The 18,521-nt window shown below is 62.4% G+C and overlaps 1 protein-coding gene across 1 annotated transcript in view; it reads left to right on the top strand.

Moving 5' to 3' along the window:
- Positions 1 to 226: 226 nt before the first annotated feature.
- Positions 227 to 18,521, top strand: part of LOC137458487 (hydrocephalus-inducing protein-like) — a 29,848-nt gene continuing 11,553 nt past the window's right edge. The window contains exons 1-15 of the mRNA XM_068169968.1: positions 227 to 346; positions 3,143 to 3,259; positions 4,708 to 4,842; positions 5,852 to 6,051; positions 7,412 to 7,536; positions 8,221 to 8,422; positions 9,756 to 9,915; positions 11,355 to 11,454; positions 13,196 to 13,314; positions 13,963 to 14,186; positions 14,313 to 14,380; positions 15,500 to 15,735; positions 16,348 to 16,448; positions 17,191 to 17,326; positions 18,067 to 18,231. Coding sequence (XP_068026069.1) covers positions 227 to 346; positions 3,143 to 3,259; positions 4,708 to 4,842; positions 5,852 to 6,051; positions 7,412 to 7,536; positions 8,221 to 8,422; positions 9,756 to 9,915; positions 11,355 to 11,454; positions 13,196 to 13,314; positions 13,963 to 14,186; positions 14,313 to 14,380; positions 15,500 to 15,735; positions 16,348 to 16,448; positions 17,191 to 17,326; positions 18,067 to 18,231 — 2,208 coding nt within the window. The remainder of the gene's footprint in view (positions 347 to 3,142; positions 3,260 to 4,707; positions 4,843 to 5,851; positions 6,052 to 7,411; positions 7,537 to 8,220; positions 8,423 to 9,755; positions 9,916 to 11,354; positions 11,455 to 13,195; positions 13,315 to 13,962; positions 14,187 to 14,312; positions 14,381 to 15,499; positions 15,736 to 16,347; positions 16,449 to 17,190; positions 17,327 to 18,066; positions 18,232 to 18,521) is intronic.

Raw genomic sequence — 18,521 nt, 5'->3', positions numbered from 1 at the left:
AGCCAAGCAGAGCAGCCCTGAGCAGCTCAGCTGAGCAGCTCTGCTTCTTGCCCAGGGAGTGGAGCTCTGTGCTCCCCGAGTCAGAAACAGCAGCAGGGCAGCCCAGGTGCTCTCCCCTGGGGAAGGATGCCCCAGCCTGGAGACACTGTGGAGCCTTTGGCTTTGCTGGGAGTGGGCTTCTGGCTTTTCAAAGGTCTGCTGCTGCTCCTTGCAGGTGAGCTGAGCCATGGCCACTGAGCAGAACCAGCGCTCCAGGAGGCCCTCCAAAATGCCTGAGGGGCTCCAGGGCACAGTGGCAGCACCTGGCCACCTGAAGCCAGCCAGAGAGGCAAAGCAGCCTGGAACTGTAAGTAGCTGCTGTGGTCAAGGAGGAGCCCTGGGGCAGGCTGCCCAGAGAGGTCCCAGACATTCCAAACCCACCCAGATGTGATCCTGGGCAAGCTGCTCTGGCTGACCCTGTGTTTGCAAGAGGGTTGGACTGGCTGAGCCCCAGAGGTGCCTTCCAACCCCCACCCTGCTGGGATAGCCTCCATGGAGCACAGATCCAGCCCTGCAAACAGTGGAGTCAGGGCAATTCTTCCTTCCTCTCCATCCATGTCCCCTTTGCTGACTGGAGCTGCCCTGCTGCTGAGGGTCTCTCAAGGAGATGTCTCTGTGGAGGGCTCTGTGAGGCCAGGGCAGAGAGAATGAAGGAGAACTCAGACTTGGAGGCATTCCTCTGCACCTCAGCCCTGGCACAGGGCTGCTTTTCTGCCCTCCTCTGCCTCCCCCAGCAGTGCCATCTCCCCAGGGCAGGCTGGGGAGCCTGGGCCAAGGGCAGAGCTGGGGCAGCTCTGAGCACTCTTGCCCTGCTCTCTTCAGAGCTCCCTGCCTCTAGCCAGCAGCACTACAGAGGGAACAAATGCCCAGAGAGCAGCAAGCCCCAGGAGTGCCCCAGCAAAGCAGGCAGCAGCTCATGGGACAGAGCCCCTTGCTTGGAGCTTGTCCCTTCTGCTCTGGCTCAGGAATGCTCTGGGGTGAAACACTGCAGCAGGCCCCTCAGGAGGCTTCCAGGACTGGCCTGGCAGCTCTGACCACAGATTACTCCTCAGTGACACTTGGACAAGAGGAGCAGAGGGCTTGCTGTGGCTTGTGCTGGTGGTGTGTGTTTCAGCTGACTCCCTCCTCCTTCCTGCAGGAGATGCCTGAGCTCATGGAGCAGAGCCTGGGTGGCACTCAGGAGAGGAGTCTGCCCCAGATCATCCAGAGGGGTGGCAAGGCTGAGGAGAGGAGGCTGCCCCAGCTCAAGCAGAGGCTGGGCAACATTCAGAAGATGTGGCTGCCCCCAGTCTCCACCCAGAGGGGCAGCAGCCAGGAGGGGAAGCTGCCCCCAGTCTCCACCCAGAGGGGCAGCAGCCAGGAGGGGAAGCTGCCCCCAATCTCCACCCAGAGGGGCAGCAGCCAGGAGGGGAAGCTGCCCCCTGTTCCCAGGAGGGGCAAGCCTGAGGCCAGGACCCTGCCCCTGATTCCCCAGCCTGCAGACTCCAGTGAGGCCTCCTGTCCAAAGGTAAACTTTTCCTGCCCTGCTCCTTGCTGTTGGCTGAGGCATTTGGAGAGGAGCCTGCTGGTGGCAGGCCTGCCTCCAGCTTCTCTCTAGAGCTGGCTGGCCAGGGCCTGTTGTGCTGTGCAGCTGCTGGCAGTGCTGAGTTCCTCCTGCCAGCAGAAAGCTCAGCCATTGCTCCCTGCTGAGCTGTTCAAGTCCTGAGCTGTGCTGCAGAAGCTCTGCTGCAGCTGGGGGGGGTTCCTGGAGCTGAGCCCCTGGCACTCAAGCCCCATGCAGGGGGCAGGCTGGGGCAGGACACAAGGGCAGGAGCTTGCCATTTGCCATCCTCCTGCTGCCACAGGCAGCTGCTGCTTGGGGTGGTCGCTGCCAAGGGCCTGGGGCTGGGACTCCTTCGCTGCTGGCAGCCTTGGCCTTGGGGGGCTGAAGGCCTGCAGGAGCTGCTCAGGACTGAGCACACTCAGCTGCAGTGGTGCTTTGGGGTGGAGCAGCAGGGTGGGGCCCTCCCAGGGGGCTGGCTTTGCAGGCTGCAGGCTCCTGCCAGCTGCAGAGGGGCCTCAGCCCCTGGCTGTGCCTTGTCTGGCTCAGTGTTTGCTGCAGCTGTGCCTCAAGCTGCTTTGCTGCCAGAGCTGCTGGCCAGAGCACACAGCCCCGAGGGCAGAGCAGGGAGGGAGGCTGCTGAGCAGCAATGGCCAGCAGCACACCTGTGACATACTGCTTGAGGGTTGCCCTGGCCAGCCCAGGAGGTTGGGAAGCCCTCAGCTGGGCACACAGAGGGCTGGCAGCATGCTGCAGCTGCTGGCTTCAGCCTGGCCATGGCTTGTGTGGAGCAGCAGGAGAGCTGCCTGGGTCTGGTGAGTGGCAGCAGCACAGCTGGGAGAGGGGAGGCAAAGCAGGGAGGAACTTTCTCCTAGCAGTGCCTCTGCTCTGCCAGCATTTGCTGCTTGTGTGCATTGCCAGGCTGCTGCTGCAGTGGAGTGGAACAAAAGCAGCAGCACCAGAGCAGGACCAAAGAGCCACTGAAAGCTCCTGGCAGAAGGAGCTGCCAAGTCCAGTCCTCCTCCAGCTGCCCAGTGCTGCAGAGAAGGGAGCTGACCCTTGCCAGCACTCAGCTCTCCTTGTCCTGCCTTCCCTCCTCTGCTGCTGTTCTCTCCTTAGCAGCTCCCAGGCTTTACACTGGCAAAGCTCTTTGGGGCTGTGTGGGCCTCGGCCTCCCTGCCTCAGAGCAAAGATCATCCCCAGAGTGTTTCCCCTGGAGCCTCCTGTCCATTGCTGGCCCTCAGCTGCTCCATGAGTGCTGCCAGCACTGTCAGGGAGTGCTCTGGTGCTGTGTGACCACAGCAGCACAGGGCTGTGCCCCGTGTTTGGGAGAGGGAACCTGGAGAGGCAGCCCAGGAGCTGCTTAGCCTGAGCCTGCTCAGCACAGCCCAGCTCCTCTTGAGCCACCCAGGAGCCAGGTGGGAGAGCTTCTGCTTGCCCAGGCTGAGCTGGGCAGAGGGACTCGCCAGGAGACTGGGCTGGGCTGGAGAGCAGTGTAGGCTTCTTGCTCAGGAGTCCTGCTGCCAGCAGCTGAACCTCTGCCTGCTCTCTGTGCACCCCCAGCTGCCAGCTGCCCTGCAGCAGAGCTGCTTTGAGCCTCTCCCAGCAGAGGTGCTCTTCCAGAACTACCTCCCCCACCAGGTCTACGAAGCGACGCTGGTGCTGCGCAACAAGGGCAGGGTAAGTGCTGGGGGGTGGGAGGAACCTGCCCTCTCTGGGCATGCTGTCTCTGACACTGCCATGTGCTGCTGGGATCTAGCCCAGAGGAGCTTGCCTAGAGAGCAGCCTTGCCTCTGAAAGCCCTGGCTCGCTGAGAATGTGGGGGGCTCTCCAGTTGTTCTCTCTTCTCGTGCTGGAGCTCAAGTGTGCACCACAGCCTGAGGGCTCCTTGGTTAGTCTTGGCTTTGGGGAGGGCCTCTCCACCTCTCACAGCCTGCTTAGCTGCTTCTGCAATTCACTGGCAGAGCTCAGGGGCTGTCTTCTCCACTTGATGCTGGGATAAGGCCTAGGGAGGGGCTCCAGGAGAGGTGTTTGGAAAGAGCAGTGGAACAGGCTGATGGAGCAGCAGCAAGGGGAGGCCTTGAGCTGCCACTTGGGGTCCTGCTGAGCTTCATTCAGCCCTGCTGGGGCTTTTCTGGAGCTCTGCTTTCCCTTTGGAGCACCACAGCACATCCAGAGCCATCTCCTCCTGAAGGTCTCCACCTGTGCTTGGAAAGAATTGGTGGTGCTGAGGAGATTCCCCAAAGAAGTGGAGCAGGGAAATGCTGCCAAATGCCAGCAGTTTTGTTCCTGTGGCAAGGGGAACGTTTGAGACTCTCTGGATTTCAGCTGGGGAAACATTTGCTGGAGTGGGGCAGGTGCCCAGGGCAAGCTGGTGGGAAGAGGCAGGAGGGAGGAGAGGAGCTGGGTGCAAAAGGGCTCCAGGAGAGAAGCCTGTGCACACAGGGGGTTCTCTTGCCAGGCAGCAGGCAGGGTGCTGGAGGCAGAGAGGGCTCAGCAACAGCAAAGCCTCCTGGAAGCTGCTGCTCTGCAATGGAGAGCAAGATGGGAAGGGCAGAGGAGGGCAGCTGGGAAGGCAGAAGCAGCCTGCATGAGAGCAGGGGAAGGAGCTCCTCCCCACACCTGCCTCTTGGGGGAAACAAAGGGAGAACAAAAGCTGTGGGGGAAGAGCAAGAGCAGGCCAAGTGTGTCCTGAGAGAAGAGGCTTTGCCAGGGCTGTGGCTGGAAAGAGAAGGCCCTTTGGCAAGGAAGGCTGCAAAGTGTGGTCCCTCTCAGTTACTGCTGGGGAGAACAGAGCCACTCCTGCTCTGGTGCCCAGCTTGGGAGTGTTGGCAAGAGGCCCCTGGGACACTGGTGTGCTCCACACTGACCCCAGACACTGTGCTGCTCTTTCCCCTTTCCTCATTAAAATGGGCCTCAGTTTCTCCTTTCCTCTGGCTCTGCTTCACAGCAGGGCTTGGGCCTGCAGCCCATGTCCTAGAGCTCCTTTGCCCAGGCAGCAGGCACTTGGCTCCAGCCTGGTGCTCTGTGCTGGAAGTGCCTTGGGAAGGAAGGATGCAGCTGGCCATGGCCAGGTTTCTTCTCACAGTGCCACAGGTGGCAAAATCCCAGTTGTGTCTTCCCTGCAGGTTCCTCAGTGGGTGAAGGTCATCATGGAGACCTCTCCTTACTTCAAGTTGCTTGGCCCCATGGGTGTGAGGCAGAAGGTAGCACCTGGCATGGCCTCTACTTACCGCATCCTTTTCACCCCCGAGGAGCACAAGGTGAGGCTGCAGGTCTCAAGAGGTTGCTGCCTTCAGTGGAAGGTGCAGCTGCAGGGCTGGCTGCAGAGCAGGGCAGCTGGGCTGGCCTTTGAGGAGCTCTCCTGCTTTCAGGAGGCTTGCACTGGCTCTCAGACCGGGAGAAAGCCTTTCCCATGCTGGAGATGCTGCTCTCCTGGGCAGGAGGCACTTGGGTGCTGCAGGGCTCTTTCTCCTTGCTGGGGCTCCTCGGGTGACCTTCCTTGGCTTCAGGGTGAGGCTTGGGGGCAGCCTCTCAAGGTGCTGCTTTCTAGGCTGTGTCCACTGCTGCCTCCTCATGGCTTTACTGCCTGGCTGAATCCAAAAGTCTGTTCAAGAGTGACCTGTGGCTTGGAGGAAGCAAAGTGGGCCTGAGCAGAGTGTGGAGCAGCACCTTGGCAAACTGCTTTCACCTCCTGGCTGTCCTGCTGGCCTGCTGCTTCTCAGAGCCATGGAATGGTGGGGGCTGGGAGGCAGCTCTGCAGCTCACCCAGCCCAACCCCCCTGCTGGAGCAGGGACACCCACAGCAGCTTGCCCAGGATGGCAATGTCCAGGAGGGTTAGGAAGCTCTCCAGAGGAGGAGACTCCACAACAGAGGCACAGCCTCATTAGCAGGGGGGGGTGGACTGGATGCTCTCCAGAGGAGCCTTCCAAGCCCCACTGGTCTGTGGCTCTGGGCAGCTCTCTGGGCAGCTTGGCCCAGTGCTCCAGCACCCTCCCAGCCATGCTGTGGGTGCTGGGCACACAGAGCTCCTTGTTCCTGTAGCTGCTCCAAGCCATGCCCGTGTTCCCCTGCAAAATGGGGGCAGGGGGTGCTCTCACAAGGCTCAGCACAGAGCATGGGGTGCTTCTAGAAGCATGGAATTGCTTTGGTTTGGTTGGCAGAGCTCTTGAAGATGCCACAGCTGGCAGCGAGGCAGAGCCCAGCAGCTTCCCTTCTGCCCCGGGGCCGGCACTGCCTGCAGCCTGCTGAGGCTCTTCCTTTCCCTGCAGGACTACTGCCACCAGCTGCTGTGTGTCACCCAGAGGGAGGAGTTCCCTGTGCCCATCCGGGCTGTAGGTGCCCAGGCTGTGCTGGACTTCCCCCAGCAGCTGCACTTCTCCCTCTGCCCGGTCAGGCACAGCACCCAGAGGACTCTGCTGCTGCGCAACCTGGGCCAGCGGGAGGCTCACTACAGCCTCAGCACTCAGAGGTGAGGAGCTCAGCATCCTGCTCTGCTCTGCAGGCCAGGCTTGGCCCGGCCCTGGCTGCTTCCTAGGCTGGGATCTCCTGGGCCAGGAGCTGCCTTGCCCTTTGCAGCTCTGCAGGCCAGGTTTCTGGCTGGCAGGAAGCCAGGGGGAAGCTCTGAGTGCCAGCAGCTCTTCCAGCCCTGTGCTCTCCAGCAGCCCTGCTCTGGTGGCATTGCCAGCAGCTGGGCTCTGCAGCCTCACTGCAGGGAGCTGGGTGCAGTGTGGTGTGGGGGGGACCTGATGTCATTTTCTCCTCTAGGCCCTTCTGAGGGCTGAATCTCCTCAGCACTGAGCCAGGAGCTCTCTTTCTGATCCCGGGGGGTTGCTTTTCCTTCTGCTGTCTGCAGTGAAGGGAGCTAACTCCACTGGGTGTCTGCTCCCCAGTGGTGTTCCCCAAGGCTCAGTGCTGGGGCCAGTTCTCCTGGACATTCTCTCAATGCCCTGGGTGAGGACATTGAGGCTGCCTCAGTCAGTTTGCAGACAGGCCCAAGCTGGGCAGCAGTGCTGAGCTGCTTGTTAACCTACAGAGGCACCTGGCCAGGCTGGGTCAAAGGCCAAGCCAATGGCATGAGGTTCATCAAGGCCAAGTGGCAGGTCCAGTAGCTGGCTCACAGCAACCCCCTGCCACACTCCAGTCTGGGGGAAGAGTGGCTGGAAAGATGCCCAGCAAAGACCTGGGGTGCTGCTCAACAGAGGCTGAAGCTGAGCCAGCCTGTGCCCAGGTGGCTGAGCAGGCCAACAGCATCCTGGCCTGGGTCAGCCGTGGTGTGGCCAACAGGAGCAGGGCAGTGTACCCCTGCACTGGGTACTGGATTCACAGCCTGAGTACTGCAAGGACTTTTGGCCCCCTCACTACAGGGAGGACATTGAGGTGCTGGGCTGGCTCCAGGAAGGACAACAGAGCTGGGGAAGGCTCTAGAGCAAAAGTCTTGTGAGGAGCAGCTGAGGGATCTGGGGTTGATTTAGCCTGGAGCAGGCTGAGGGCAGATCTTCTGGGATCCTTCAGCTCCCTGACAGGAGGCTGGAGCCAGGCAGGCCTTGGGCTCTGCTCCCAAGGAACAAGTGATAGGCCACGAGGAAATGACCTCAGTTGTGCCAGGGCAGGTTTGGGCTGGGCCATGAGGAACCATTTCTGCCCCTTGGGGGTTGTCAAGGCCTGGCCCAGGCTGCCCAGGGCAGTGGTGGAGTCCCCATCCCTGGGGGATTGGTGCGGTGCTGAGGGCCAGGGTTTGGTGGTGACCTAGCAATGGGAGCATGGTTGGACTGGAGCTGAAAGGTCTCTTGCAGGCTCCCTGCAGCAGCCCTGCTGTCTCTCTCTTGCAGCCCATTCTCTGCTGAGCCCTGTGTGGGAGCTCTGGGGGTCGGGGACGCCGTGCAGGTGGCTGTGGAGTTCCTGCCGCTGCGGAGCGGGGAGCACCGCGGGGTCCTGAGCCTGCACTGTGACTCAGGTCAGTGCTGGGCACTGCCTGCCTGCACTCTGTGTCCTTGGCTGCCCCCTGCAGAGGCTCAGCTTTGGTTCCCAGCCAGTGCTGGGCCTGAGGGGTGACAGGAGGAGGGCAGGGCTCAGCCAGACTCTGTGGTGCCCAGGGCCTCTGGCACTCCTCTGTCCCCTGCTCTGCTTCTCCCTGGGCTGGCCTCAGACCCTTTTGCTGCACTCTCCTCTCCCCATCTCCATCCCACACCTCACAGCTTCAGCACTAAAAGGCTCTTGGGCTTGGGCAGGAAGTGCTCCCTGCCTCCTTGGAGAGCTGTCAGATTTATCCTGGGGTAGCAGAAGCCCAGCTCAGGCCCCAGGAGAAGTGTCAGCCTCCCCAGGCCCTTGAGGAGTAAGTGGGGAGCCAAGGTGTGACCTCCAAATGCTGCCCACAGCCTTGGCTCAGCAGAGCTGATGCAGAAGCAGAGCCTTGCTCACAGATGCCCTGGGGGTGTGTTTCCTCTGCCTGCAGCAGAGCTTTGCTTTGTGCCTGTTGCTGCCCTTGGCTCCTGGGCAGCCTGCTGTGCTCCCTGGGTGCTGCTGTGGTGCTGCAGCCCTGCAGCGAGCACTGGAGCTGTCTGGGGCTGGTAGAAAGGATCCAAATGCTCCTGTAGCTTGCAAGTGAGACGAGCAGAGACTCCCCTCTGCTTTCTTCCAGGAGAAGACATTCACAGCAGCCTCAGTGGCACAGCTGTGGATGTGAACATCAGGCTGGACAGGAGCTCCTTGGCCATGCAGAAGACCTACCTGTCGCTGAGCACCCGCAGCACCCTGCTCATCCACAATGGCAGTGATGTGAGAGCTCACTTCCAGTGGAAGGCTGCTGCTAGTCAGGAGGAGGAGGAGCAGCAGCAGCAGAGGTGGGTTGGAAAGCTGCACTGCAGGCAGATCCCTCTCCAAGGGTGACACTCAAGGCTGGCCTCCAGGGCTCTGGGTGCTTTGCAGTGGTGGAGGCCAGGAAAGCCCCCACAGCACCAAGGCCTGGACCCCTGGGCTTTGGGGTACTGGAGCTCAGCACTTCCCTTCCCAGCTGCATCCACACTCCAGCTGAGGATGGTGTCTTGGGGAGGAACTGCAGGGCCTGGATTTCCCCAGAGAGCAAATTGCCTTTGTGGGGGCACAAAGCACTGAGGTGCAGAGATCTCTGGGCTCCAGAGGGTCCACGAGGCTGAGGCAAGGCTCAGTGCTGGGCTGCACTGAGTAGCAGCACTGAGCACAGCTGCAGGCAGCACAACTCTGCTGCTACTCACTGCAGCTTCTCCTGCTGCAGCTGTCACAAGCTGGCAGGCTCCTTTCCCAGCCCTGTGCAGGGCAGAGTCCATCAGGGGCCCGGAAGGTTGAGGCCATCCTGCTGCAGGCCATTAACTGCCTCCTGCTGTCCCAGTTTCCAGCACCAGGAGCTATTTCCAGCCTTCCTTAGAGGCTGAGCAGAGTTGGGAGGTGGAGGGCTCTGCAGGGAGGGTGGAGCAAGGCAGCCCTTGGAAGCCCCCTTGGCTTCCAGCACCTGTGTCTTTGTGGTGGTGGGAGATGGGGCAGGCTCTCCAAAGGCTGGCTGTGGGGAAGCTGGGAAATTGCCACATCAGGCAGCAGAGGAACACCTGGAGCCCAGGGGCTGAGCTGGGAAGCACACTGCAAAGCCTGGGGGAGCTGGGGAAGCCTTGGGTGTCCTTCCAGCCCCGGGGGCATGGAGGGAGCTGCAGTTAGTCTGAAGCCACAGCTGGGGAGGAAAGTGCCTTCAGCTGGAGGGCTCTTCAGGGGCTTCTGAGCAAGGCAGCTTCAGTGGGGCTGGGCCAGCCCCGGGTTCCCCCTGCTCTCTGGTTTGCCTTGCCCAGTGTGTGGCTGCTGTGCAAGCTCAGGCTGTGCCAAGAGCAGCCCTGGGCAGCTCTAGGGGAGGAAAAGCCACTGGAGGCTGCTGCTGCTGGAGCCTCCATCAGCTGTGGCAGTGGCTGTGAGGCAGGAAGGCTCTGGGGGGGCTGCTGGCTTGCACAGAGCTCTTCAGAGCTTGCAAGCATGGAGTGCAAGTGGGCAGGGAAGAGGCAGGGGTGCTGGGCTGGGGCTGGGAGCCGGGGGCTCGGGGGCAGCCCCTTGCTGTGCCGCTGCTGTGCCTCCCCGAGGCCTTCTGGCAGAGCCTCTGCAGGGCTGCTGCCGCTGCCCTTGCCTGATGGGCTGCTGGGCTTTGGCTCTGGGCTGCAGGCTGCAGGGGCAGTTCAAGCCACATCCCCCCGAGGAGCCCAGGAAGCAGCCTGCTCTCCAAGGACGCCGTTCCCGGCTCTCCCACATCTGCCAGCAGCAGAGGGCGAAGGCGCAAGCAGAGGCCCTGCTGCGCTCCCAGATCTTCACCATCGAGCCGCTGGTAAGCCCCAGCCCAGAGCCCCCATTCCTCCTCCTGCCTGGGGGAGGTCCCTTGGCAGAGCCTGCCCCCGGCTCGCTGTGCCCAGAGAGAAGAGCTCAGGGCTGGAGCCCCGGGGGCGCAGCGCGGTGCCCAAAGCCTTTGGGAGCTGCAGGCTCCCGGCAGAGGGCGAGAGCCTGCTGGCAGCTGAGCTCTGCTGCCAGGGCTCCAACAGAAGGGCACTGCCTCAGCGTCCTGCCAGCCTTCAGAGGGCTCTGCAGGCTCAGCTGCAAGGCCATCCCCTCCCTGTGGGCTCTGGGGCTTCCCAGAGGCTGTCACAGCACTGCCAGGTCCCAACCCAGCTGAAGAAGGGAAGGAGAGGAGGCAAAGTTCAGCTGAGTCGTGGCAGGAGCAATCCCCTCCTGGAACCTGGGATGGCACCGGCTGGGAACCTCCCTCCCAGGGTCACCTCTGAGCCTGGGCCCAAGGCTGGCAGCTTGCAAGGGGCTTTGGGAGCTGAGGTGCCCCTGGGGCCAGAGAGCAGTTTGCTGCTCTGTCTCTGGCAGCCAAAGCCCAAGATCCTTGCCCCAAGCCCAGCCCTGCTGGCAGCCTTTGTGTGCTCTGAGGTGGAGAATGCTGCTGCCTGAGCAGGGCAAGATCCCTTCTCCTCGGGCAGGAAACCCTGCAGCCATCCCAACCTCTTCCTTCCTTTCTTTCTTCCCAAAGAGCTGAAATGAGTTTGCTGGGAAGGAAGGGCTCAGCTGCTCTTGCTGGTTCCTCCTGGAGCCCAGGGAAGGCTGAGAGCCAGCAGCAGCAGCACCACTGCACTGTCCCAGCACAGCAGCTGGCAGCAGCAGGATGGGAGCAGGAGGTTGTGGCAGAGCAGTAGGGCTGCTGGAGAGAGTGGGAGCTGAGCAGCACTGGGAGCATCCTGTGGTGTGTCAGAGCTGCTTTGGGAGTGTGTGCCAGGGCTCCTGCTTGGTGGCAGCTGCACTGCCTCTCCACAACCAGCTGAACCTGCTCTTGAGCTGGTGAGGGGCAGGCAGGTGAGGGGCAGGAGTCTGGCTGCCCCCAGTGCAGGCTCCTGGGGCTCCAGGTAAGGATGGAGGGACACCAAGTGTAGCCTGGCCTCAAGCCCTGGGAGTGGAAATCTTTCCTCACTGGCTCTGGGGATGTTCCACACTGGGCTCTGGGGCTGGCTAGAAGTGGGCTGCTCCATGGCTCTCTGCCCTTCTGCCTTGCCCAGCCTTCTCAGGCTCCTGCTTTCCCAGGCTTCCCTCCCTTCTGGAGCAGGTTCCCATGCAGAGCTGTGCCTGTGTCTGCCTCTCCTCCCCCAGCCCAGCACATGTGGTGTTTGCTCCTCGCTCTGCCTTGCTGCTCTGAAGGGAGGCTGCAGGGCTGTGGCTGCAAACCTGAGCTGGAAGCTTTGGAGATCAATGGTTTGCTGCCATCTTCTCTTCCAGGAGGGAGAGGTGTGGCCAAACTCCTCAGCTGAGATCCAGGTGACCTTCAGGCCCCAGGCAGCCAGAGTCTATGAAGCAAGGCTCTACTGTGCCATCTCAGGTACAGCTTCTTCCTGCTGCTCTCTGCCCCAGGCTGCAGGCCAGGCCCCAGCAACCTTCCAGCCCCCTGGCTCCTGCTCTAGCTGCTAGGAAGGGTCAGTGGCCAACAGGACCCGTGCCTGCTGTCCCTGTGGCTCCCAGCTGCTCTCCTGGCCAAGGCCAGGGCTCAGGACACTGCCTCTGGATCCCAGATCCCACGGGAGGCAGGGAAGGGCTCAGGGTTCCTGCCCTGGGTTTGCCCTGCTGGGAGGAGGCTGTGAAGGCTGAGGAGCTACAGACCTCAGCAGCTTCAGTGGCCCGTAAGCCCCTCCAGCCCCTTTCCCTCCCAGAGGAGTCCTCCTTGCCTGCAGGCATCCTGGGGCTCCTGAGGTGGTAGGAGCTGAGTTCCAGAGTGCTCCCAGCCCCTGGATCTCCTCCCCCTGAGTGCGGGGTGCCCTCCCGAGGAGCATCTCTGGCCAGCAGCTGCTTCTCCCTGCCTGGGCATTGTCCCCTGGCAGCTCTGAGGCTGTGCTTCCCCTGGGTGGCATTGCTCAGGGCTGGCTCTGCTCAGCAGGAGAAGGCTCTCCCTGGCAAGCTGAGCCCCAGCAGCCTGCTGGCTGAGCTCTGTGCTGCTGCTGTCTCCCTGCAGTGTGCTCAGGCTGTGGGTGGCAGCAGCCATCCCTGCCCCCAGCTCTGCCCTTCCAGAGGTGGTGGCTTTGCTGTGCTGGCCCAGGGCAGGGAGTGCTTGCAGCCAGGTTCAGGCTTCCTTGTCCTTCCTCTCCACCTCTGCAGGGTGCTGCTCAGGCTGTGTCTCAAGGGTGGGAGCTTGCTGCAGGCTTCCTCCAGGGAGCCTGATGCTTTGCCTCAGCTCCAGAGCCCGTGGAGGTCCAGCAGCCCAGCTCCCATTCCTGGAGGGTGCTGAAAGCACCAACCCTGCTCTGCTGCTTTGTTGCTCTCCTTCCTGCCCCAAGCCAACAGACACCCATGCCAGGGATCAGCTTTTGACTTGCCCAGCACTTGGGCCTGCTTCCCTTGGCCAGTGCCACCTCCAGTGCCAGCCCAGGGCTTGTGTTCCCCAAATGGCTTCCTGCCCCAGCTGCACTTGTCAGAGCTGGGCAAGGGAAGGCTTGCTTGCAAACCTTGCCAGGGCTGAGCTGCTGCCTCTGGGCCTTCTGCTCTGCTGAGGGAGATGTCCCTCCCTGGCAGCAGGGCTGGATCTCCAGGAGAGGTTTGGCATTGCAGAGCAGTAGGAGAGCTGCTTGCACACAGCCCTTGAGCTGCTCTGGGGCTCTGGGAGGCAGAGCTGGGCAAATGCTCTGTGTTGGCAGAGAGGAGCCTGCTCCTGCCAGGCCCTGCTGGCCCTTCCTCTCCTGGGGCTGTGCAAGAGGAGCATTGCAAAGCAGCTGCTCCCCTGTGCTCTCAGGCTGGAGTCTGTCCCAGAGGCAAGGTGCCTGAAAGAGGAGCCCCAGGAGGTTTCAGTGGGGAGTCAGTTCCTGTTGCTCCTTGATTCCTCCAAGCCCCTTGGCTGCCCTCCTCATCCCCCTAGAATGTTTGACCCTGAGGGTGCTGAGAGCCTGGCCCAAAGTGCCCCGGGAGGGGGCAGGTTTCCCCTGCCTGGAACCACTGCAGCTCAGGTTGTTTGGGGCTCAGAGCCACCTGCTCTGCTTGCAGCTGCTCCTGCTGAGGGCAGGGGGCTTGGGCTGGCTGCCCTTGGAAGGTCCCTGCCCCCCTCAAGGCCTCATCCAATGGAACTCTCTCCCCAGGCCGGGAGGCCAGGCTGCCTCTGCACATCCAAGGGGAAGGCCGAGGGCCCTGGCTCTGCTTCAGCCTGGAGCAGCTGGACCTTGGGCAGGTGTTGCTTGGCTCCACCAACAGCTATGTGGTGAGCAGCAGGGGCTGGCAGGGCTTGGGGGGAAGTCCCACTGTGGGCACAGGCTGGGAGAGTTGGGGCTCTTCAGCCTGGAGAAGAGAAGGCTCCAGGGAGACCTTAGAGCAGCTGCCAGTAGCTGGGGAGGGACTTTGGAGAAGGGCTGGGAGTGCCAGGGTGAGAGGGAATGGGGTGAAGCTGGAGGAGGGCAGCCTGGCCCTGGAGAGAAGGAAGAAATTCTTTGCAGTGTGTTGGGGGGGAGGCACTGGCACAGGTTGCCCAGGGAGGTCATGGGTGCCCCCTCCCTGGAGGTGTTCAAGGCCAGGCTGGATGAGGCCTTGAGCAGCCTGGGCTGGTGGGAGGGGTCCCTGCCCATGGCAGGGGGCTGGAACTGGATGAGCTTGAAGGTTCCTTCCAGCCCAACCCCTTCTAGGATTCATTCTCTCCAGTTCTGGCTGCTTTGCATGAACCCCCCACAGGCAGAACTGTCCTTTGGTTTCTGCCAAGCAGCAGCAGGCAGCAGCTTCTGCCTCTTCCAGCTGTGAGGTGTTTGACCAGGACACACATCAGCCTGCTGGGAGGGAGAGAGGGAAGGAGGGAGAGAGGGAAGGGAGGGAGGGAGGGAGGAAGGCTCCTCAGGTGTTCCCATTGGATGTCTTGCAGGTGACTCTGCACAACAAAGGAGCCATCGATGCCTCCTTCAGCTTGGTCCCTCCAAGTACAGCTCTGGGCTCCTGCTTCAGCTTCTCCCCCTGTCAGGGCCTGGTTTTGCCAGGTGGGTCCCAGGGTGTCCAGGTCTGCTTCTGTCCCAGCAGCCTGGGGCACTTCAGAGAAGAGTTCAGCTTCTGTGTGGAAGGATCCCCTGAGCCTGTGACCCTGACTGTCAGGTGAGAGGCTGCTTGAAGCCCCCTGTGCTGTGAGAGCAGCTTTGCTGCATGCCAGCAGCAGTGCAAGCTGCAGGCTCTGCAGTGCTCTGCAGCCAAGCCAAGGCCTCCTCTGCTGTGTCCCCACAGGGGCTGTGTCTCTGCCCCTTCTCTGCACTTCGATGTCCCTTGCCTGCGCTTCGGGGACGTCTCCTATGGTGAGTGTGGCCTGGCCTTGGAGCACAGCCTGAGGGCTCTGCAGCCCCAGAGTGCAGCCTCAGAGCCTCCAGCACCTGTGGCCCTCCAGAGCAGCCTTCAGGATGTTGAAGCAGGGCTGCAGGTTGCTCAGGCAGTGTTTTGCCATCATGAGATCCAAGAGGCCCCAGGGACTAGCAGCCGGTGTCTTGTGGTGTCCCTCATCAGCCCCAGGCTGCCAGTCCTTGGCAGCAGGATGGCTGTGACAGTCCCAGGAGGGCCCAGGGGCTGGGATTGCAGGAGAAGGGAGTTGAAGCTGTGGACTAGCCTGTGCCTGCTGTGGCTCAATGTTGTTGTCAGGCCTGGACACCATTTCCACCCCCACCCCCCCGAGCTGTAGTGTCAGATGTTCATTGGGGCTGGGAGGGCCACTGGGTTTCCCCTGCCAGGCAATGTGGCCAAGGAATAGCTCTGCCTCAGGCCCTGGTGTGCTCAGAGCCCTGGGCTCCTTCTCCTTGCCCAGCAGAAGCCCAGCTCTGCTGCCTGAGATGCAGATTCTGGTGCTGCAGTTGAGTCTGACAGAAGGCTTTGTCCTGAGGGGGTCTCAGGTGTGCATGGGAAGCCAGTTCTGGGCTGCTTGAAGAGCCAGGAGCAGCCTGGCCAGGATCCCTCTCTGTTTTCCTCCTGCTGCTGGACTTGTGAGAGAACTGCTGGCCTTTGCTGAGCTGCATCCTCCCCTCCCTCCATCCCTGCTCTGCCTCTTGGTTTCCTTGTGAAGAGCCAAAGCAAGAGGAATGCCAGCAGGCAGAACCAGGGGAGCCAAGAGGAGAAGTGTCCTCATTAGCTGCTGGCATGGCTGAGGCCTTGGCAGCTGAAGGCTTCCCCCATGCCCTGCTGGCCACACTCTCCTGAATGCAGCCCAGGAGAGCTTTGGCCTTCCTGGCCAGGAGGGCAGCTGGCTGCCTGATGGGGAATGAGTTGTCCCCCAGCAGTGCCAGCACAGAGCTGCTTGGCTTCCCCAGCAGCTGTAGCTCAGAGTGAGGAGAGCCCAAGCCCCAGTGCAGTCTGAGCATGCCAGGCTCTGGGCAGCAGGAGGCAGAGGAGCTGTGTGCAGAGGTGCAGAGCTGTGTCCTCTCCCCTAGGCTTCCCTCACAGCCTGTCCTGTCGCCTCACCAACGCCTCCCCGCTGCCCCTGGCCTTCGCCCTCCGCCTGCCCGGGGATGGCACAGCAGAGCCCAGCGTGCCCAGCGCTGCCCAGCTGCTGGACAACTCTCTCCCCTCCTGGAGGAGGGCAGCCACGGGGCTCCTCAGGCCCTGTGAGTTCACCATCAGCCCTTGCAGAGGCACCATCTGTGCCAAGAGCTTCGTGGACATCCAGGTAGGGAGCGGTGGGGCCAGAGGGGCTTCGGCAGCTGGGGCTGAGGCTTCCCTGCTCTGGGAGAGGGCTTCAGTGCTGCTGGCTGGGAGGGTGAGGCCAGGCAGAGCCCTGCAGCAGGGCTGGCCTCTGGGACCTTCCTGAAGGAGCAGCCTTTGGATTCTGCAGGCAGAAGCTGCAGCTCCTGCCCCACACTTGGATTGCCTGCAGTCATCTCAGTGGCACTGCAAAAGCTCTGGCAGCTGAGCAGCTTCTGCTGGGCCAAGCTTCTGCAGCAGCTTCCCACTGCACAGCTGGAGTGCTTCTGCTGGAGTCAGCAGCTCTGCCCTGCACTTGTGCTGCTCAGTGAAGAGCAGAGCCTGGGCCCTTAGCTGCCAGGCAGTGCTGAGCACAAGATGGCTCTGCTGGTGCCTGCATTCCTCTCACACAGGGCCTGGCAGCTGCCAAGGACATTTCTCCAAGCAGCTCTTGCCAGCAGCCTTGTGGTGCTGCCAGAGCCTGTGCTCTGCACATGGAGCAGCAGACCTAGGGCAAAGCCCTCCCTTTGCTTCCCAGGGCATGGCAATGGCAGGAGAGCAGCTGTGGGAAGTGTTTGGTGCTTTGCTCTCCCCCCAGGTCACCCTGTACTCCAACACCCTGGGCACCTACAAGCTGGCACTGGTGGTGGATGTGGATGGTGTGGGCCAGGAGCTGCTCTCACTGCCCCTCACAGCCAGGTACCAGCACTTTCCTTGCAGCCCTTTGGCTCTCCTGGTGCACCCAGCCCCTGCCATGGGGTCTGCTGGCTCCAGCTGCACAGGAGAAGGCTGGCTCCAGGAGCTGCTTCTGGGCAGCCAGAGATGGGAAGAGCAGGCTTTGACAGCAGCCACCTTGAGGAGCATCTGCCCAGAATGGACAGGCCTGGCCCTGAGCCCTTGCCTAAAGGGCACAGCAATCCTGTGAATGATTGGCACTGCCCCTCCCCTGGCACAGCCTGGAGCCATTTCTCTTGTCCTCTCCCTTCTTCCTTGGGAGCAGAGCCCAAGCCCCAGCTGGCTCCAGCCTCCTTTCAGGGACTTGTGGAGAGCCAGGAGGGCTCTGCTCTGCCTCCTCCTCTCTAGGCCAAACCCCCCCAGCTCCCTCAGCTGCTCCTCCCCAGCCCTGTCCTCCAGCCCCTTCCCCAGCTCTGTTGCCCTTCTCTGGCCCCACTGCAGCCCCTCAGTGCCCTTCTTGGAGTGAGGAGCCCAGAGCTGCTGCCAGGATGTGAGGTGTGGCCTCAGCAGTGCTGAGCCCAGGGGGCCAATCCCTGCCCCGCTCCTGCTGGCCACAGCACCGCAGGTCCAGGCCAGGCTGCTGGGGGCACTTTGCAGCCTCTCTGCCCCAGGCAGCTGTGTTCTGCTCCCTGCCAGGCCGTCTCAGGAGTCAGGAAGCCTCTCCTCTGCCAGTGTCTCCATTGCCTCTGGCCCTCTCTCTGCCCAGGTGTGTGGCTCCTGCTCTGCGAGTGCCCAAGCCCGTGGTGACCTTCGGCCGCTGCTACCTGCAGCTCCCTGCCCAGCAGCTGCTGACCCTGGTGAACGACAGCGACCTGCCAGGCTGCTATGCACTGCTGCCTCAGGTTGGCATCACCCCCACCTCCTGCCCCCAGGGCTCAGCCAGGCTGTGCTGGGGAGAAAAGGCCTTTGGGAGAGAGAGACCTTGATGCTTTCCAGTGCGCTGAGAACAGGACCCAACCCGAATGGGACCTTAGGGAGCAGGGCAATGGGAACCCTCCTGCAGAGCAACCTTGGGCAGCCCTTTGGGAAGCACTTTGTGCTCTGGGCTCTGGGCTGCTGTCATGCAGGAGAGCTCAGAGGGTGGGAAAAAGCTGCTCTGCCAGCCCAAACGTGGCTGCTGGGGAGTACAGCAGCTTTGGGAGCCCCTGAGGATGCTGAGACTGTCCAAGGCTCCCTGCTTGTTTTGTGCCTTCCTGCCAGGCCGGGCTGTGGGGGGCTCTGAGCTGCCTGGGGCCCTGCCAGGCCGGGCTGTGGGGGGCTCTGAGCTGCCTGGGGCCCTGCCAGGCCGGGCTGTGGGGGGCTCTGAGCTGCCTGGGGCCCTGCCAGGCCGGGCTGTGGGGGGCTCTGAGCTGCCTGGGGCCCTGCCAGGCCGGGCTGTGGGGGGCTCTGAGCTGCCTGGGGCCCTGCCAGGCCGGGCTGTGGGGGGCTCTGAGCTGCCTGGGGCCCTGCCAGGCTGGGCTGTGGGGGGCTCTGAGCTGCCTGCTCTAGGTGCAGATGTCCCTGCTCAGTGCAGGGGCTTGGAGTGGAGGAGCTTGAAAGGTCCCTTCCAGCCCATGCCATGCTGTGCTCCTCCCCCTTCCAGGAGCAGCAGGAGGAGGCTGCTGTGCTGTACTCCAGCCCTGTGCCCTGTGGCATCATTCAGCCTCACAGCTCCGTGGAGATGCCCCTGACCCTGGTGGCCCAGGCACTAGGGAGCCAGGACACTCCTGCCTCTGTGGCTGTCTTTGGCTGTGCAGGACACCCCCTGGTGAGTCTGCTCTGTGCCCCAGGGCTTGCTGGGGCCTGAAGGGTAGAGGGCTGCTGGCAGGGCCGAGGGAACTTGTGCCAGAGGGATCCCTGGCAGCGGGTGGCGGCGAGAGGAGAGGCAGGGTGGTGCCCTCTGGGCTGGTGACCAGCGTGTGCCACAGCAGGGCACTGGGGACAGGGCAGATGGGCTCATGAGCCAGCAGCCTCCCTGGCTCTCCTCCTCTGCTGTGAGGAGAGCAGCAGCAGCTGCTGCTCCCGTGGGGCTCCTGGGGAGGAGCACCCAGGGACAGC

This window comes from Melanerpes formicivorus, unplaced genomic scaffold (assembly GCF_026170545.1).
Source record: "Melanerpes formicivorus ecotype bairdi unplaced genomic scaffold, bMelFor1.0.p_v2 SCAF_252, whole genome shotgun sequence".
Taxonomy (NCBI): domain Eukaryota; kingdom Metazoa; phylum Chordata; class Aves; order Piciformes; family Picidae; genus Melanerpes; species Melanerpes formicivorus.
Note: the sequence above shows the minus strand (reverse complement) of the source record. Positions and strands in the feature narration are given on the sequence as shown.